This window comes from Perca fluviatilis, chromosome 9 (genome assembly GCF_010015445.1).
Source record: "Perca fluviatilis chromosome 9, GENO_Pfluv_1.0, whole genome shotgun sequence".
Taxonomy (NCBI): Eukaryota; Metazoa; Chordata; class Actinopteri; order Perciformes; family Percidae; genus Perca; species Perca fluviatilis.
Window position 1 is genome coordinate 392,200 of NC_053120.1, and position 15,000 is coordinate 407,199.

The window sequence follows — 15,000 nt, forward strand, 5'->3', positions numbered from 1 at the left end:
GATAGATACAGTGCCTTGCGAAAGTATTCGGCCCCCTTGAACGTTTCGACCTTTTGCCACATTTCAGGCCTCAAACATAAAGATATAAAACTGTAATTTTTTGTGAAGAATCAACAACAAGTGGGTCCCAATTATGAAGTGGAACGAAATTCATTGGCTATTTCAAACTTTTTTAACAAATAAAAAACTGAAAAAGTGGGCGTGCAAAATTATTCAGCCCCTTTACTTTCAGTGCAGCAAACTCTCTCCAGAAGTTCAGTGAGGATCTCTGAATGATCCAATGTTGACCTAAATGACTAATGATGATAAATAGAATCCAGCTGTGTGTAATCAAGTCTCCGTATAAATGCACCTGCTCTGTGATAGTCTCAGAGGTCCGTGTAAAGCGCAGAGAGCATCATGAAGAACAAGGAACACACCAGGCAGGTCCGAGATACTGTTGTGGAGAAGTTTAAAGCCGGATTTGGATACAAAAAGATTTCCCAAGCTTTAAACATCCCAAGGAGCACTGTGCAAGCGATAATATTGAAATGGAAGGAGTATCAGACCACTGCAAATCTACGAAGACCCGGCCGTCCCTCTAAACTTTCAGCTTATACAATGAGAAGACTGATCAGAGATGCAGCCAAGAGGCCCATGATCACTCTGGATGAACTGCAGAGATCTACAGCTGAGGTGGGAGACTCTGTCCATAGGACAACAATCAGTCGTATACTGCACAAATCTGGCCTTTATGGAAGAGTGGCAAGAAGAAAGCCATTTCTTAAAGATATCCATAAAAGTGTCGTTTAAAGTTTGCCAAAAGCCACCTGGGAGACACACCAAACATGTGGAAGAAGGTGCTGTGGTCAGATGAAACAAAATCGAACTTTTTGGCAACAATGCAAAACGCGTTATGTTGGACGTAAGCAACACAGCTCATCACCCTGAACACACCATCCCCACTGTCAAACATGGTGGTGGCAGCATCATGGTTTGCTGGGCGGTTTTCTTCAGCAGGGACAGGGAAGATGGTTAAAATTGATGGGAAGATGGATGGAGCCAAATACAGGACCATTCTGGAAGAAAACCTGATGGAGTCTGCAAAGACCTGAGACTGGGACGGAGATTTGTCTTCCAACAAGACAATGATCCAAAACATAAAGCAAAATCTACAATGGAATGGTTCACAAATAAACATATCCAGGTGTTAGAATGGCCAAGTCAAAGTCCAGACCTGAATCCAATTGAGAATCTGTGGAAAGAACTGAAAACTGCTGTTCACAAACGCTCTCCATCCAACCTCACTGAGCTCGAGCTGTTTTGCAAGGAGGAATGGGCAAAAATGTCAGTCTCTCGATGTGCAAAACTGATAGAGACATACCCAAGCGACTTACAGCTAGCTGTAATCGGCGCAAAAGAGTGGCTGCCAAAGTATTAACTTAAGGGGGCTGAATAATTTTGCCGCACCCAATATTTCAGTTTTTTATTTGTTTAAAAGGTTTGAAATATCCAATAAATTTCGTTCCACTTCATGATTGTGTCCCACTTGTTGTTGATTCTTCACAAAAAATTACAGTTTTATATCTTTATGTTTGAGGCCTGAAATGTGGCAAAAGGTCGAAAAGTTCAAGGGGGCCGAATACTTTCGCAAGGCACTGTAGATAGATGGATAGATAGATAGATATATGGATAGATAGATAGATATATGGATAGATAGATAGATATATGGATAGATAGATAGATATATGGATAGATAGATAGATAGATAGATAGATAGATAGATAGATAGATAGATAGATAGATAGATAGATAGATAGATAGATAGATAGATAGGTAGATAGATAGATGGATATATGGATAGATAGATAGATAGATAGATAGATAGATAGATAGATAGATAGATAGATATATGGATAGATAGATAGATAGATAGATAGATGGATAGATAGATAGATAGATAGATAGATAGATAGATAGATATATGGATAGATAGATAGATAGATAGATAGATAGAACAGACAGACAGACAGACAGACAGACAGACAGACAGACAGACAGACAGACAGACAGACAGACAGACAGATAGATAGATAGATAGATAGATAGATAGATAGATAGATAGATAGATAGATAGATAGATAGATAGATAGATAGATAGATAGACAGACAGATAGATAGATAGATAGATAGATAGATAGATAGATAGATAGATAGATAGACAGACAGATAGATAGATAGATAGATAGATAGATAGATGGATAGATGGATAGATGGATGGATAGATAGATGGATAGATGGATAGATGGATAGATAGATAGATAGATATTAATCCCAAAAATGGGATGCAACTGCCATGCAAACAGATATATATGGAATATGAAAGGATGTTAAAGTGATGGCTGTTTTTTGGGAGGTAATTCTTCAAGAAAATGAGAACATTTTAGGAGTCTGTGACCGGCTCTTTTCTAATCTCCTGCTAAAAAAAATCTGCTTTTTAGTTTTCCTGAAATAAAAGAAAATGTTGCCTTCTTGGTCAGATAATAATAATAATAATAATAATAATAATAATAATAATTATAATAATTATAATAATAATAATAATCTGTGAAGTGTCTGTTCTTTTAGAAAAATGAGACAAAAATTAAGCAGATAGCTCCTCCAGAATCAAAAGAATGATTATCTGAAGCTAATGGCTGGTTGATTTTTGGTGCTTATTTAAGACAACATTTTTAGGACGACAATATTTGGAGAATTTGAGCACTGCAAACAATATTCACCTTCACAAGCACAAGCCTAGAAGCCTCCTTCGGACTCTTTAAAACTGAGATCATCTTCAATATTTCTGGCTGAATAAACAGGGAATTTTCCAGAAACTTGTGCCAGTATCTTCAAATAAGATACTGGCTTAAGATACCTTCTTTTTTGTCAATTTCGGTGCTTTTTTTCATGTTTTTTGGTGCTTTTTCTGGTTGTCGTTTTACACTTCTTTTCACTAACACCACTAACACCAACTCATTACTAGTTTTACACTTATTTTTGGACTTCATGGTCAATAAAGCTACGTGTACCTAATCCTGGAGGGTAAAACAAAGCAGAAATGATGAACTATTTAGACTTATATTAAAGGAAGGATAATCACAGACTGGTGTATGTCAACGTTCAGTGAGGATACTGTCTTGAAATGTTTAAATTTCAACATTTCTGGCTGAGTAAACAGGGACGTTTCTAGAAAACGTGTGCCAGTATCTTGAAATAAAATACAACAAAGTAGATCTCTGCAGAAAAAGTCTTCCATTGGACCGAGAATCCAAAAAATCCACTTTTTTTTAATTCAATTTCGGTGCTTTTTTTCAAGTTTTTTGACGCTTTTTCTGGAATAAACAGGGACTTTCCTAGAAAACTTGTGCCAGTATCTTGAAATAAAATACAACAGTAGAAAAAGAAAAAGGAAATGATCCATTAACCCTCGTGTCTGTCTTCCACTGGGCCGAGCGCTTGTCATCCTCTCGGGCCAAAAAGAGAAGGAAAAATGTTTTTGACCCTTATTTCGTCAATTTTGGTGCTTTTTTTTCATGTTTTTTGGCGCTTTTCTGGTTGTCGTTTTACACTTCTTTTCAATACCATGTATAAACACCACTAAGTATCTTGAAATAAAATACAACAAAGTAAATCTCTGCAGAAAAAGTCTTCCATTGGACCGAGAATCCAAAAAATCCATTTTTTTTCTGACCTTTTTTACCCTTTTTTTGTCAATTTTGGTGCTTTTTTTTCATGTTTTTTGGCGCTTTTTCTGGTTGTCGTTTTACACTTCTTTTCCCTAACACCACTAACACCAACTCATTACTAGTTTTACACTTATTTTTGGAATTCATGGTCAATAAACCTAATTTATAGGGAAATTATACTTAATCCTGGAGGTACAAAAACAAAGCAGAAATGATGAACTATTTAGACTGATATTAAAGGAAGGATAATCACAGACTGGTGTATGTCAACGTTCAGTGAGGATACTGTCTCGAAATGTTTCAATTTCTTTTTCAAATGCTAAAATAATTTAACAAAAACACTCGAAATTCACTGACATTAGAGATCCGATCTTCTGTTGTACTTGCGAAGCGCGTCGCGTGGAATCATCCCTCCGTGTAATTTTTGGTTAATTCAAATTAGGAAGTTAAAGAGAAACTCATATTTCTGATATAGACATTTACTAAATGGGTCAAATTAAGTAACCCAAGGGTTACTGGAGAAGAACATGGACTGGTTTCTGCTGGAAACATCAGGACATTTGTTTTTGTTTTTTAGAAAATATTGACATTTTTCAGCTTCTGTATTTCTGTATCTTCATCTCCACATTTCATTCATTTAAATTTTACATCTGGCCTCAAAAACCTGTTTCTGTTTCCCCCCCAAAAAACAAGGCCATATTCGGCCCAGTGGGTGCGAGATGATCTCTCCGTTTTCTCTCGTTTCTGGAATTTATTTCTCGAGTCATTTTCTCTTTTTTTATCTCAGCGCTGCGGACCCAAAAAGACAGCTGCACGAGTGTATGTGTGTGTGTGTGTGTCCGGTGTATGTCAGTGTGTGTGAGTGTGTGTGAGAGTGTGTGTGTGTATGTATGTATGTATGTATGTATGTGTGCGTGTGTGTGCGTGTGTGTATATGTGTGTGTGTGTGTGTGTGTCGGTATTGGTATCCGGTGTATGTCAGTGTGTGTGTGTGTGTGTGTGTGTGTGTGTGTGTGTATGTAAGTATGTATGTATGTGTGTGTGTATGTATCTGTATGTGTGTGTGTGTGTGTGTGTGTGTGTGTGTGTGTGTGTGTGTGTGTGTAGTGTATGTATGTATGTATGTGTGTATATGCATGTGTGTGTGTGTGTGTATGTGTGTGTATGTGTATGTGTATGTGTATGTGTGTGTGTGTGTGTATGTATATGTGTGTGTGTGGTGTGTGTGTGTGTGTGTGTGTGTGTGTGTGTGTGTGTGTGTGTGTATGTATATTGTGTGGTGTGTGTGTGTGTGTGTGTGTGTAGTATATGTGTAGTGTGTGTGTGTGTGTGTGTGTGTGTGTGTGTGTGTGTGTGTATGTATATGTGTGTGTGTGTGTGTGTGTGTGTATGTATATGTGTGTGTGTGTGTGTGTGTGTGTGTGTGTGTGTGTGTGTGTGTGTGTGTGTGTGTGTGCCTGCTAGAGACCCCAAACAGACATTTCACATCTAAGCTGATATTTATTAAAACAACATGTGAGAATCATCTCTTTAGATTTCAGAATAAAAGCCTGACTTTAAGCCTGGTTAAACCCCACTGACGCCGCTCCCCAGGCTTCTTTCTTCGTCTCTTTTTTGGAGAGAGGAGGAGGAGGAGGGGGTCTTTCTTTCTTTCTTTCTTTCTTTCTTTCAGCGTTTTCCCCTTCAGAGGAAATCAGCGTTTCTAAACCTGCGAGGGGAGTGTGAGAGCTTACACGTTCCCCCTCTGCCCCTCGCTGACAGATGTAATGGGCTCCGAACAACAGCGCTCTGAATAACAGTCATTTAGAGGAGCAATATTGGTAATCCTCCCCCTCTCCCTCCCTCCCTCCCTCCCTCCCTCCCTGCCTCCCTGCCTACTGACTCTCACACCGACACGCTGAGGGAGTTACGGGCCTGTCGCTCGCCGGCGAGGGCCCTGGCCGAGCCGGCGAGACTTCGCCGTCAACGGCTGGTGCTGTTGGAGAAGGACGACCGAGAGGCTCGATGGTGTTTTAAGCCCCCAATGTCGTCTTTCAGGCAGTGCTGCAACCGCTGACTTCAAGGCACCTAACCTTAATAACCATAACCATAACCATTGCCTAATCAACTTCAAGGCAGCGCTATGACCGTTGACTTCAAGGCACCTAACCTTAACCTTAACCATAACCATTGCCTAATAAACTTCAAGGCAGCACTGCAACCATTGACTTCAAGGCCCCTAACCTTAATAACCATAACCATAACCATTGCCTAATTGACTTCAAGGCAGCGCTATGACCGTTGACTTCAAGGCACCTAACCTTAACCATAACCATTGCCATAACCCTAACCATTACCTAATCCTAGCGTCTTCCAGGCAGCGCTGCCTGGAAGACGACGTTGAGGGATTAAAACACCGATGAACAATAGCAAGCCCTTCTTTCATCTTTCCTTCCCTACCTTCTTTCATCTTTCATTCACTACCTTCTTCCCTACTTTCTTTCATCTTTCCTTCCCTACCTTCTTTCATCTTTCATTCCTTACCTTCTTTCATCTTTCCTTCCCTACCTTCTTTCATCTTTCCTTCCCTACCTCCTTCCCTACTTTCTTTCATCTTTCATTCCCTACCTTCTTTCATCTTTCCTTCCCTACTTTCTTTCATCTTTCCTTCCCTACCTTCTTTCATCTTTCATTCCTTACCTTCTTTCTTCTTTCCTTCCCTACCTTCTTCCTTTCTTCTTTCCTTCCTTACCTTCTTCCTTTCTTCTTTCCTTCCCTACCTTCTTCCTTTCTTCTTTCCTTCCCTACCTTCTTCCCTACTTTCTTTCATCTTTCATTCCCTACCTTCTTTCATCTTTCATTCCCCACCTTCTTTCATCTTTCCTTCCCTACCTTTTTTCATCTTTCCTTCCCTAACTTCTTCCCTATGTTCCTTCTTTCATCTTTCCTTCCCTACCTTCTTTCATCTTTCCTTCCCTACCTTCTTTCATCTTTCCTTCCCTAACTTCTTCCCTACGTTCCTTCTTTCATCTTTCCTTCCCTACCTCCTTCCCTACTTTATTTCATCTTTCATTCCCTACCTTCTTTCATCTTTCCTTCCCTACTGTCTTTCCTAAATACCTTCTTTCTTCTTTCCTTCCCCCCTTACAAACTTACTTATAGCCTTACATATGGCATAAAGCTGTTTTCAGTCATTTTTAATGTAAAAACAGGTAAACTTGTGTGATGTCAGTGTGGTAAATATGAATATTGCTCTAGTCTCTTCTCTCCTCTGGGACAGGACACTGAATATCTTTGAGTTGTGGACAAAACGAGACATTTGAGGACGTCATGTTGGGCTTTTTTAGGAAACACTGATCCATATTTTAGAGACCAAACAACTCATCCATTCATCCAGATAACAATCCACACATTAATCCCCAAAAACTATAGATGCTTCTTTGACACTTTACACGTTTTGTTTCTAGATTTTAGTCTCTTTGTTTTGCTGTTTTTGTCTCTTCTTCCAAAGTTATTGTCGCTTTCTTCTACGTTTTTGTCGCTTCAGGGTTAGTTAAATAATCGGTAGTTTGCAGCCCTCTCAGAAACAAATAACATCGGTACGGACTGAAAGAAAGTGCTCAACATTTGGGCAGAATTTGGCGAGGAAGAAGGAGTGCAACATCCATAAATAACATGACAAAAGGACAATAATCAAAGATCATTTTCTGCAGAGCGGAAGTGGAAATCCACACATTAATCAACGATGAAAAAAGCACTCTCAGAGACAAATGACATCACTACAGACCAAGGATGGGCAGCTAATGGAAGTCCAAACTGCCTGTGAGCTTCTCCTGTACTATACGGTAATTCCTCTACTGTGTGACAGTAAGTCTCGTGGTTATGACCCAATCGTTAGCCTATTGTTATAAAAGCGTCTGCTACGGAGCCATAACGTGAGCTACAAGGTAATGGAGCCTTTTATACATTGTTGTGTTTCTTTAGAAATAAACAACGGACAAATAGAGTCTTTAAACGCTTCAGATGTAAAGTTATTCGCTGTCAAAGTGGCGTCAGAATGAATGGGAGTCAATGGGATGCTAACGGGAGGTGATGGCTTGGTAGCATCAAAATGGCGCCATAGGAGCTACGCTTTTCAGATGCTGGCTTACCCCCTTATGTAAAGTTTTTCTGTATTTCACCGTAGAGGATTTCGACACCGGGTAACCTACAGCCTCGTGGTGCATTCAAAGTTATTGTTAAATGCCCTTTTCCCATCTGGTGGTTGTTTTTGTCGTTCAACAGCTATATTTCCTAGTGAAATAAGTTATTGTTATAAGTTACAGTGATTACATTGTTATTAAATCATATAATTTTGAGCATATGGCCTCAGCAATAAACAAGCCGTTATTTAATGTCGCTGACTGTTGTTTAGTACCCTTCTTTTTTGAATCGGTTCAGGCACCATTAAGGCACCGGTACCGTTTTAAAACCCAACCCTACTACTAGGGCTGGGTACCGAATTCAATACTTTTTAGCCCCTTTATTCACAATTATATAAGAACTTTATTATGTGTGTTCCTGGCTCCAAGCTGAGGCTAAATTAAGTTGAGATTGTTAATTTGTCTATAGCATATAGAATAGACATAAATTTAGGTATGATGCAAATTAGCAACAACAGGCATTCATGGTAAAATTCTTTACAAAATGGTAAAATTAATAAAACACATTTTCAAGTAATTGACAAATAAATGAATCTTGACAACAGCAAGAAAGAAAACACTCTCCTACTCCCTAACATTGACAGTAGTCTTTTTAGGGTTAGGGTTAGGGTTAATTTGCTTCCGTGAACTGGATGTAGTTCCCACTCCGACCGGTCCTACGAGAAACCAGTGTGTGCAAAAGGTTCCTAGGTATTTATTGAATGTAAACAAACCGGCATTGGGGGAATACACACGTTATCTCGCCTGCAGTCGGAATGGAAATGCAAATTAGCGACAGTCGGCGTTAAGGTGTTAGCACCGACCAAATTCCCTCCTTAGTATCGAGTATCTCATACTAGTGCCTCATCATTCAATACCAAATTTCAATTCCCTAAGAAGTCAATCTCATCAGCGTCAGTGAACCAATAAGCACGCAGCATGCTTCTACCAAGATCTAATAACTTCTGTGATTTTTGCTGTAATGTTGTGATTTCGTTTTTGTTAAAAATGGATTTTATAACATTGGTAGTGAGGTCACAGCTTTGGTATTGGTACCGGTATCGGAATTTTATGAACGATATACCCAGCCATACCTACTACTAGACGAAAGAAAGGGCTCAACAGTGGCTGGGTTGGTTCAGTGGGTAGAGCAGGCGCACATAGAATTAGAGGTTCATGCCTCGACGCAGTGGTCAAGGGTTCGAATCCGACATGTGGCGATTTCCGGGCAGAATATGGCGAGGAACAAGGGTTATAACATCCTTAAATAACATGAAACAAGGACAATTTGCTGAAGAGTGGAAGTGGAAACCTTTCATCGTCTCTGAGAGCTTTCTCTGTCCTGATTGGACGGTTTGTTTCAGCATCTCTGACTCCTGCTTTATGTTTATTAACCCCTGTGTTGTCCTCCAGGGTCAAAACTGAAATTGAACATTTTTTTTTTTGACGCTTTTAAAGACACTGTTTTGACGCTCTTTTTCAACATTTTCTTCGGTTTTTTCTACACTACCATCGGTATACTGTACACACCACTCACACCACTCTTACCACTAGTTTTACACAATTTGTTTTTCAAATTCATGTTCAAGAAACATCACTTATGTGAAATTATATCAATGTTTTTGTGTTTTTGTCAAAGTTTAGTTCAGTTTTTTGGAAAGAAAACTCACAAAATTCAATGAAGTAGTGAAATGATTCTTCGTTTAACTTGCAAGTGAGCATTGAATCCATGTAATTTTTTGGACAATTTGGATAAAAGAATCCCAAATTTCTGATGTAGAAAACTTTTAAAAACGGGTCAAATTTACCCGAGGACACCAGGAGGGTTAAACACATATCCTAACGTGTTTTTCTCTGGAGATTAATAAGCAGTTTGGAAGATGTGATCTGGCCGCGCGATGCCTTCAGATAGCATCCTCTGTGTGTCTTTATTTAGAGAGAGAGATATATATTTCTAGCAGGCCTCCTCCTCCTCCGCTCGTGTGCAACTTTTGGGCTGAAACTGACTTATTATCTGGATGAATATACGAGATGTTTGATCCAACACAGAATTATATATTAGTATCGTTATGTCAGAGGCTGTTGGAGCAGAAATCAGATTTACTAAACACACAATCTGTTGATTATTCTCCCTCCCTCTCTCTCTCTCTCTCTCTCTCTCTATGTCTCTCACTCCCTCTCACTCTCTCCTTTTCTCTGCATCTCTCGCTCTCTTCCTCCCTCTCTCTCCGTCTCTCTCCCTCTCTCTCCGTCTCTCTCCCTCTATCAAAAGAAATTCACCAGAATGCGGGAAAATTAATTTAGCTTTTTTTTGCAATTGATGTCTGTCCATTTTGGATTCATTTTCAGCACGTACTTGTGGACAAACAATTACAATAATCTATAATAATCCAATAATCTAAACTGGCCAGCATAAAATGTTGCAGAAAAATTCACCAGAATGCAGAAAATGTAATGTTTTCACACACAAAATGTCATTTTTAGCTTAAAAGTGGAGTTCCCCCCAAAGTTCCCCGACGCGTTAACATTTCAGATTTTATCGCGGTTCTTTGAATGCGGCAGCTCAGCAAAAGAAAATCCTCCAGATGTTCGTACAACCCCCAAAACTGTGTAGACGTTGATCAGAAAAACAAGAGCTCCAGTTTAACATGAATTAGGGTTCTTAAAAAGGGAATCAGCAGTTTGGATTTATATTAGCTTAAAACGGTAGGAAAATATGGATCAAAATTTGGGCTCGATGAAGCCAAATAAAAAAGGCCGTGCTTGTTCCAGGCAGGCTGGATTGTTTGAGGAGGGATTACAAGCTTCACACACACACACACACACACACACACACACACACACACACACACACACACACACACGCTTCTTCCACTCAATGATGGAAAAATAATCTGAAATATCAGAGATTTTCACACATAAAAAACAACGTTAAATGAGCAAAAAATTTAAAACCATACGCTCACATTCAGATTCTTAAAAGAGCAAAGGAGGCGACCGGGTTGGGTCAGCGGGTAGAGCAGGCGCACATGTACTGAGAGGCTTATGCCAGGGTTCGAGTCCGACCTGTGACGATATCCTGCATGTCTCCCCCCCTGCCTCTCTCTTTCTCCCCTTTCTCACCTAGCTGTCCTGTCAAAACAAAGGCTGAAAAGTCCCCCCCAAAAAATAATCTTCAAATAAAAGAAAAGAGCAAAGGAGTTAGAAGCATGTAGTCCAGTCATTTTTATGAACAAAGAGTAGGACAAATTGCAACAAAATCAACTGATTATGTATCCTCAATATGTCCTGATTAAGGAATAAAAAAGCCCCGAAGAATCCCATTAGGGGAAAGTTGTGAAAAAGACCCGAATATAGCCTATTCGTACGCATATGCATTCTTTCTCTCACCTGAATAGGGTAAAAATGTAAACCTTTAGATATCACCGTGAAAATGACTGAGCTGATTACGTGCATCGAGACAAACAGAAAACGTATTGCAAGTTTTTTGAAAGTGTCTGTTAACATGGGCAAAAACGGCGCCGAATCTAACGACGAATGTGCTCATTTGCATAAATACCACAACAGATTGCAAGCACCGCGGGTACAGCCAGGTGAAAACGTCTCGTTGAATGGTGTTGATGTGATGTTTGAAGGCTTGGGGGGGGTGGTGAGGAGGATTTGTAGAAGGCGACGACGCAGTCTGCTGATTATTGGTCTTACTGGCCCTGGTAATCAGATTAGACGGTTAAAGCTCCTGTTCCATCCTGCAGGTCTCTCACAGCGTCTCCAAAAAAAAACACGGCACGGAAAACACAGCGAACGTCCAAGCAGACAAATCAACATGACAAATCATTTCGGTGGAAGGGGGTCTCGCATTCAACAACCAAAAAAAAGACCTAAAAGTGCCCCCCTCCCCCCCAAAAAGAAAGACGAGGAGCCAAGAGAGAGAGAGAGAGACAGAGAGAGAGAGATATCCAAAATGTTCCGGAGAGGATGTGACTATTTACAGGATGATTTCATACATTATTAGAATTAAATAGAATTAAATATTAGGGATTTTTTTTTTTGGGATCAAAATGAATAACCTAATTTCAGTGATAACTAATACAAAATATGATAATTTAATTTCCAAAAACAATCCTGGCAATGCCATGCATTTAAAAAAATATATTTTTGGGTATTTAAATATGCGTGTGTCAGACGCAGAAATAAAGTCATATTTAAATATAAATAGGTGCGATTTGTCGTGCTGTAAATGGTGTGAGCTCTATTTGCGTCTATTGGCTGCGGGGAATTTCAGGAGATTAAGACGATAATTCCTACAAGAGGAAGCCAAAAAAAAATCTGCAGCCAGAATCTCCAGGAGGTCACAACCCCCACACCTCCCAAAAAAAGCTCTTAAATCCTTTTTTTTAACCTCTGACATTGAACACAACACTGCGGCAGAGAAAAGGATTTATTTTATTTATTTTTTAAGCATGGAAAAATTAGGTCAAATTGAAAGAATTACTAACTGGTGGATAGATATGCAAAATGCATTTTTCTTTCATTATTTTAAATTCAGGATTTGTGTAAGGGAAATACATCTCAGATGGTTTTAGATTTCAGTTTGTCGTCTGCAGGTGTGAAATAACATTTTTTTTGTTGGGGTTGGTGTTTTTGCGCGTGCACGCTGCAGGGGGGCTGCTGTGTCACCTCAGGTCACCTCTGACACACAAACATTTGTTTTTTGTTTTTTTCTGCAGGGCCGAGGTTCCTCTGAGAGGCCCGGCTGGAGAAGAAGAGCAGCAGGACGGAAGCAATTAATGATCAAAATCCACTTTGATTTTTTAATTTTTTTTTTACTGAACAGGATCAACCTGCAGGGTTCAATACATGCAGCCGGGTGGGGTGGGGTGGGGGGGGGAGAAAAACCCATAGAGCCTCCTGCAGCTGAAGAACCAGATTCCTGACCCTGCGTCACACACACGCACACGCACAAACTCTTGATTTCTGCACAAATACGAAGCCAGTTTCGCACACGCAGCCCAGAAACAACATGCCGTAACTCACAGTCGCACGCAGGCCTACAGCGTTAAGACGGAGACTCGACACATCGGCTCCGTTGCGTGTCTTTCTGAAGCTAAACTCAAGTCAAGTGTGGCGAGTGGAGCCACAGATGGAAAGTTTTTCAGGGTGAAGAAAAAACAGAGCCAAGTGTACGCGTAGAGGCTACAGATTACGGCCGTACGTGGCTCGCTTTACGCGGCCACATTCAAGCGCAAATTACGGCCTTCAAAAGTTTACGCTAAAAAGGTGGAAATAAAAAAATAAAAATAAAAAAAAAGTATATACACCGACAGCTAAACACCACAAACTGTGAGCCGGAGTTCCGGTCGGACTGGCAGCGGGGAGAGGGGAGAGGGGAGCCTGAGCCCGGGGCTTCAGTCCGAGGAGAAGCCGGGGCAGAGTGCGCGGTGCAGCCCGCAGAGAAACAGACACAAGCAGCGGCTTAAAACCTCCACAGAAACCACTCAGGAAACAGGCAGGGCTGCGCGGCGGGGAAGTCGCCGACAAAAGTGCAATAGGCTAAATATGAAGAAATGAATGCTCGGAGGTAAATACTTTAATGACTGGGAAACTTGGCTTGTCCGCCATGTGCTGCAGCGGAGAGGAAAGACGGCAGCTCCAAGTGTGAGCAGACTCTGTTCCGCAGACTCTTATAGAGTCTATACGGTCCTCAGTGTACAGTAAGCACCCTATAGGAGAGCTGTGCGCGAGCTCTGTTGCAAATAAACACAGTTAAGACCATTTAGAAAAGTTTAAAAAGGCAGACTCACCTGTGTTAAACATAGCGGAGAATACATATCTGTCGGATCTAATCTTAGATCGGGAAGGTAGGTGTGTGTGTGTGTGTGTGTGTGTGTGTGTGTGTGTTTGTGTGTGTGTTACTGTAACTCCAGCCTGGGTGTGTGTGTGTGTGTGTGTGTGTCTGCGCGTGCGTGTGCGCACGCAGAGTGTAGTGTAAGTGTGGGAAGAAAAAAAAAAGAGGAAAGAACAGAAAAAGGAGTGAGAGTGAGGGGAAATAGAGCCCTCCTTTTGCCCCCTTCGCTTTCACATTTCCAACCAGGGCTGAACTTTGACCCCGCCTCGGGTTACATGTAGACTGTCCGGACCTGTTAGAGGCCCTCCGCCGGGGAGCGCGCAACTTTCAGCCCGGACACGAAGAACATCTCCAGCAACAAGAGAAAAGTCCCGTTAAAGAAAAACTGGAAATAATAAAAAACAAAAGGAGAAATAATCACAGGGAAGCCCGGTGTGGTGTAGGGTGAGGCGAGAGCGGCCGGTGTTGTTGGACGGTGCAAATTTCCCAAACGTCCCGAAAGTGCATTTTTTTTTTTTTAATTTAAATTTAAATTTTCAAACCGCCGGAGCTCCGTGGCGAACAGCGGACCTCGGCAACATGTCTATCCGCCCTGCGGTGCGCTGTGGCCGGCGTGCGGCAGTGCGGCTCCTCGGTGCTCGGGCACGAAGGGTGCGGTGCAGCAGCAGCAGCAGCAGCAGCAGTAGTAGTAGTGTCCGCGGAGTCCCGGGAAAAAGAGAAAGGCAAAAACGGGATCCCTGAGCTGCCAGACGGCCGCCTCGCCTCTAAAACAACCGACAGCTGCTTTCCGTTAATTTATCTCCAACAGGAGGAGACGGTAAAGAGAGAGAGAGAGAGAGAGAGAGAGAGAGAGAGAGAGAGAGAGAGAGAGAGAGAGTCGGTGTTGTCCCGGACGCAGAGCGGAGCGCCACCTCCTCTGCGTGGCTGTCTGCTGCTCCGAGCTCCGGGAGAAACCTCCAGTCACTCCGCGGGCCGGACTGCGTCGCTTTGTGTGACCCTGCAGAGCCCCGAACTGATCGCTCTCTGTGCTTATTGATCCGAAAGAAAAAACATCGATCCTCCCTCGCGCATTGTGTGTGTGTGTGTGTGTGTGTTCCGGGATCCCGCCGTTCAGGAGAACATTGAGATGAAACTATGCATGGCTTTTATCGATCGCTATTGATTAGAAAACACGAGGTGGACATTCCCCCCCCGGCAGCTCCGAGTCTCTGCATGACGAAATGGTCCCTCTGCATTGAGAGAGAAACTTCTCGGGGTCCGGTCGGTGGGCAGCGGAAAACAACATAGA

At 41.5% G+C, this 15,000-nt stretch overlaps 1 protein-coding gene across 2 annotated transcripts in view; it reads right to left on the reverse strand.

The window, feature by feature from the left end:
* The window catches only part of LOC120566001 (nuclear factor 1 A-type), a 71,196-nt gene that overhangs the window by 10,267 nt on the left and 45,929 nt on the right, over positions 1 to 15,000 (reverse strand). Inside the window, exon 1 of one of the 2 annotated variants that reach the window (XM_039812187.1) lies at positions 13,669 to 14,522. The exons of the other annotated variant lie outside the window; for it this stretch is intronic. Coding sequence (XP_039668121.1) covers positions 13,669 to 13,695 — 27 coding nt within the window. The 5' untranslated portion in view covers positions 13,696 to 14,522. Of the gene's footprint in view, positions 1 to 13,668; positions 14,523 to 15,000 lie in introns of those variants that run through there. 2 annotated transcript variants of the gene reach the window in all.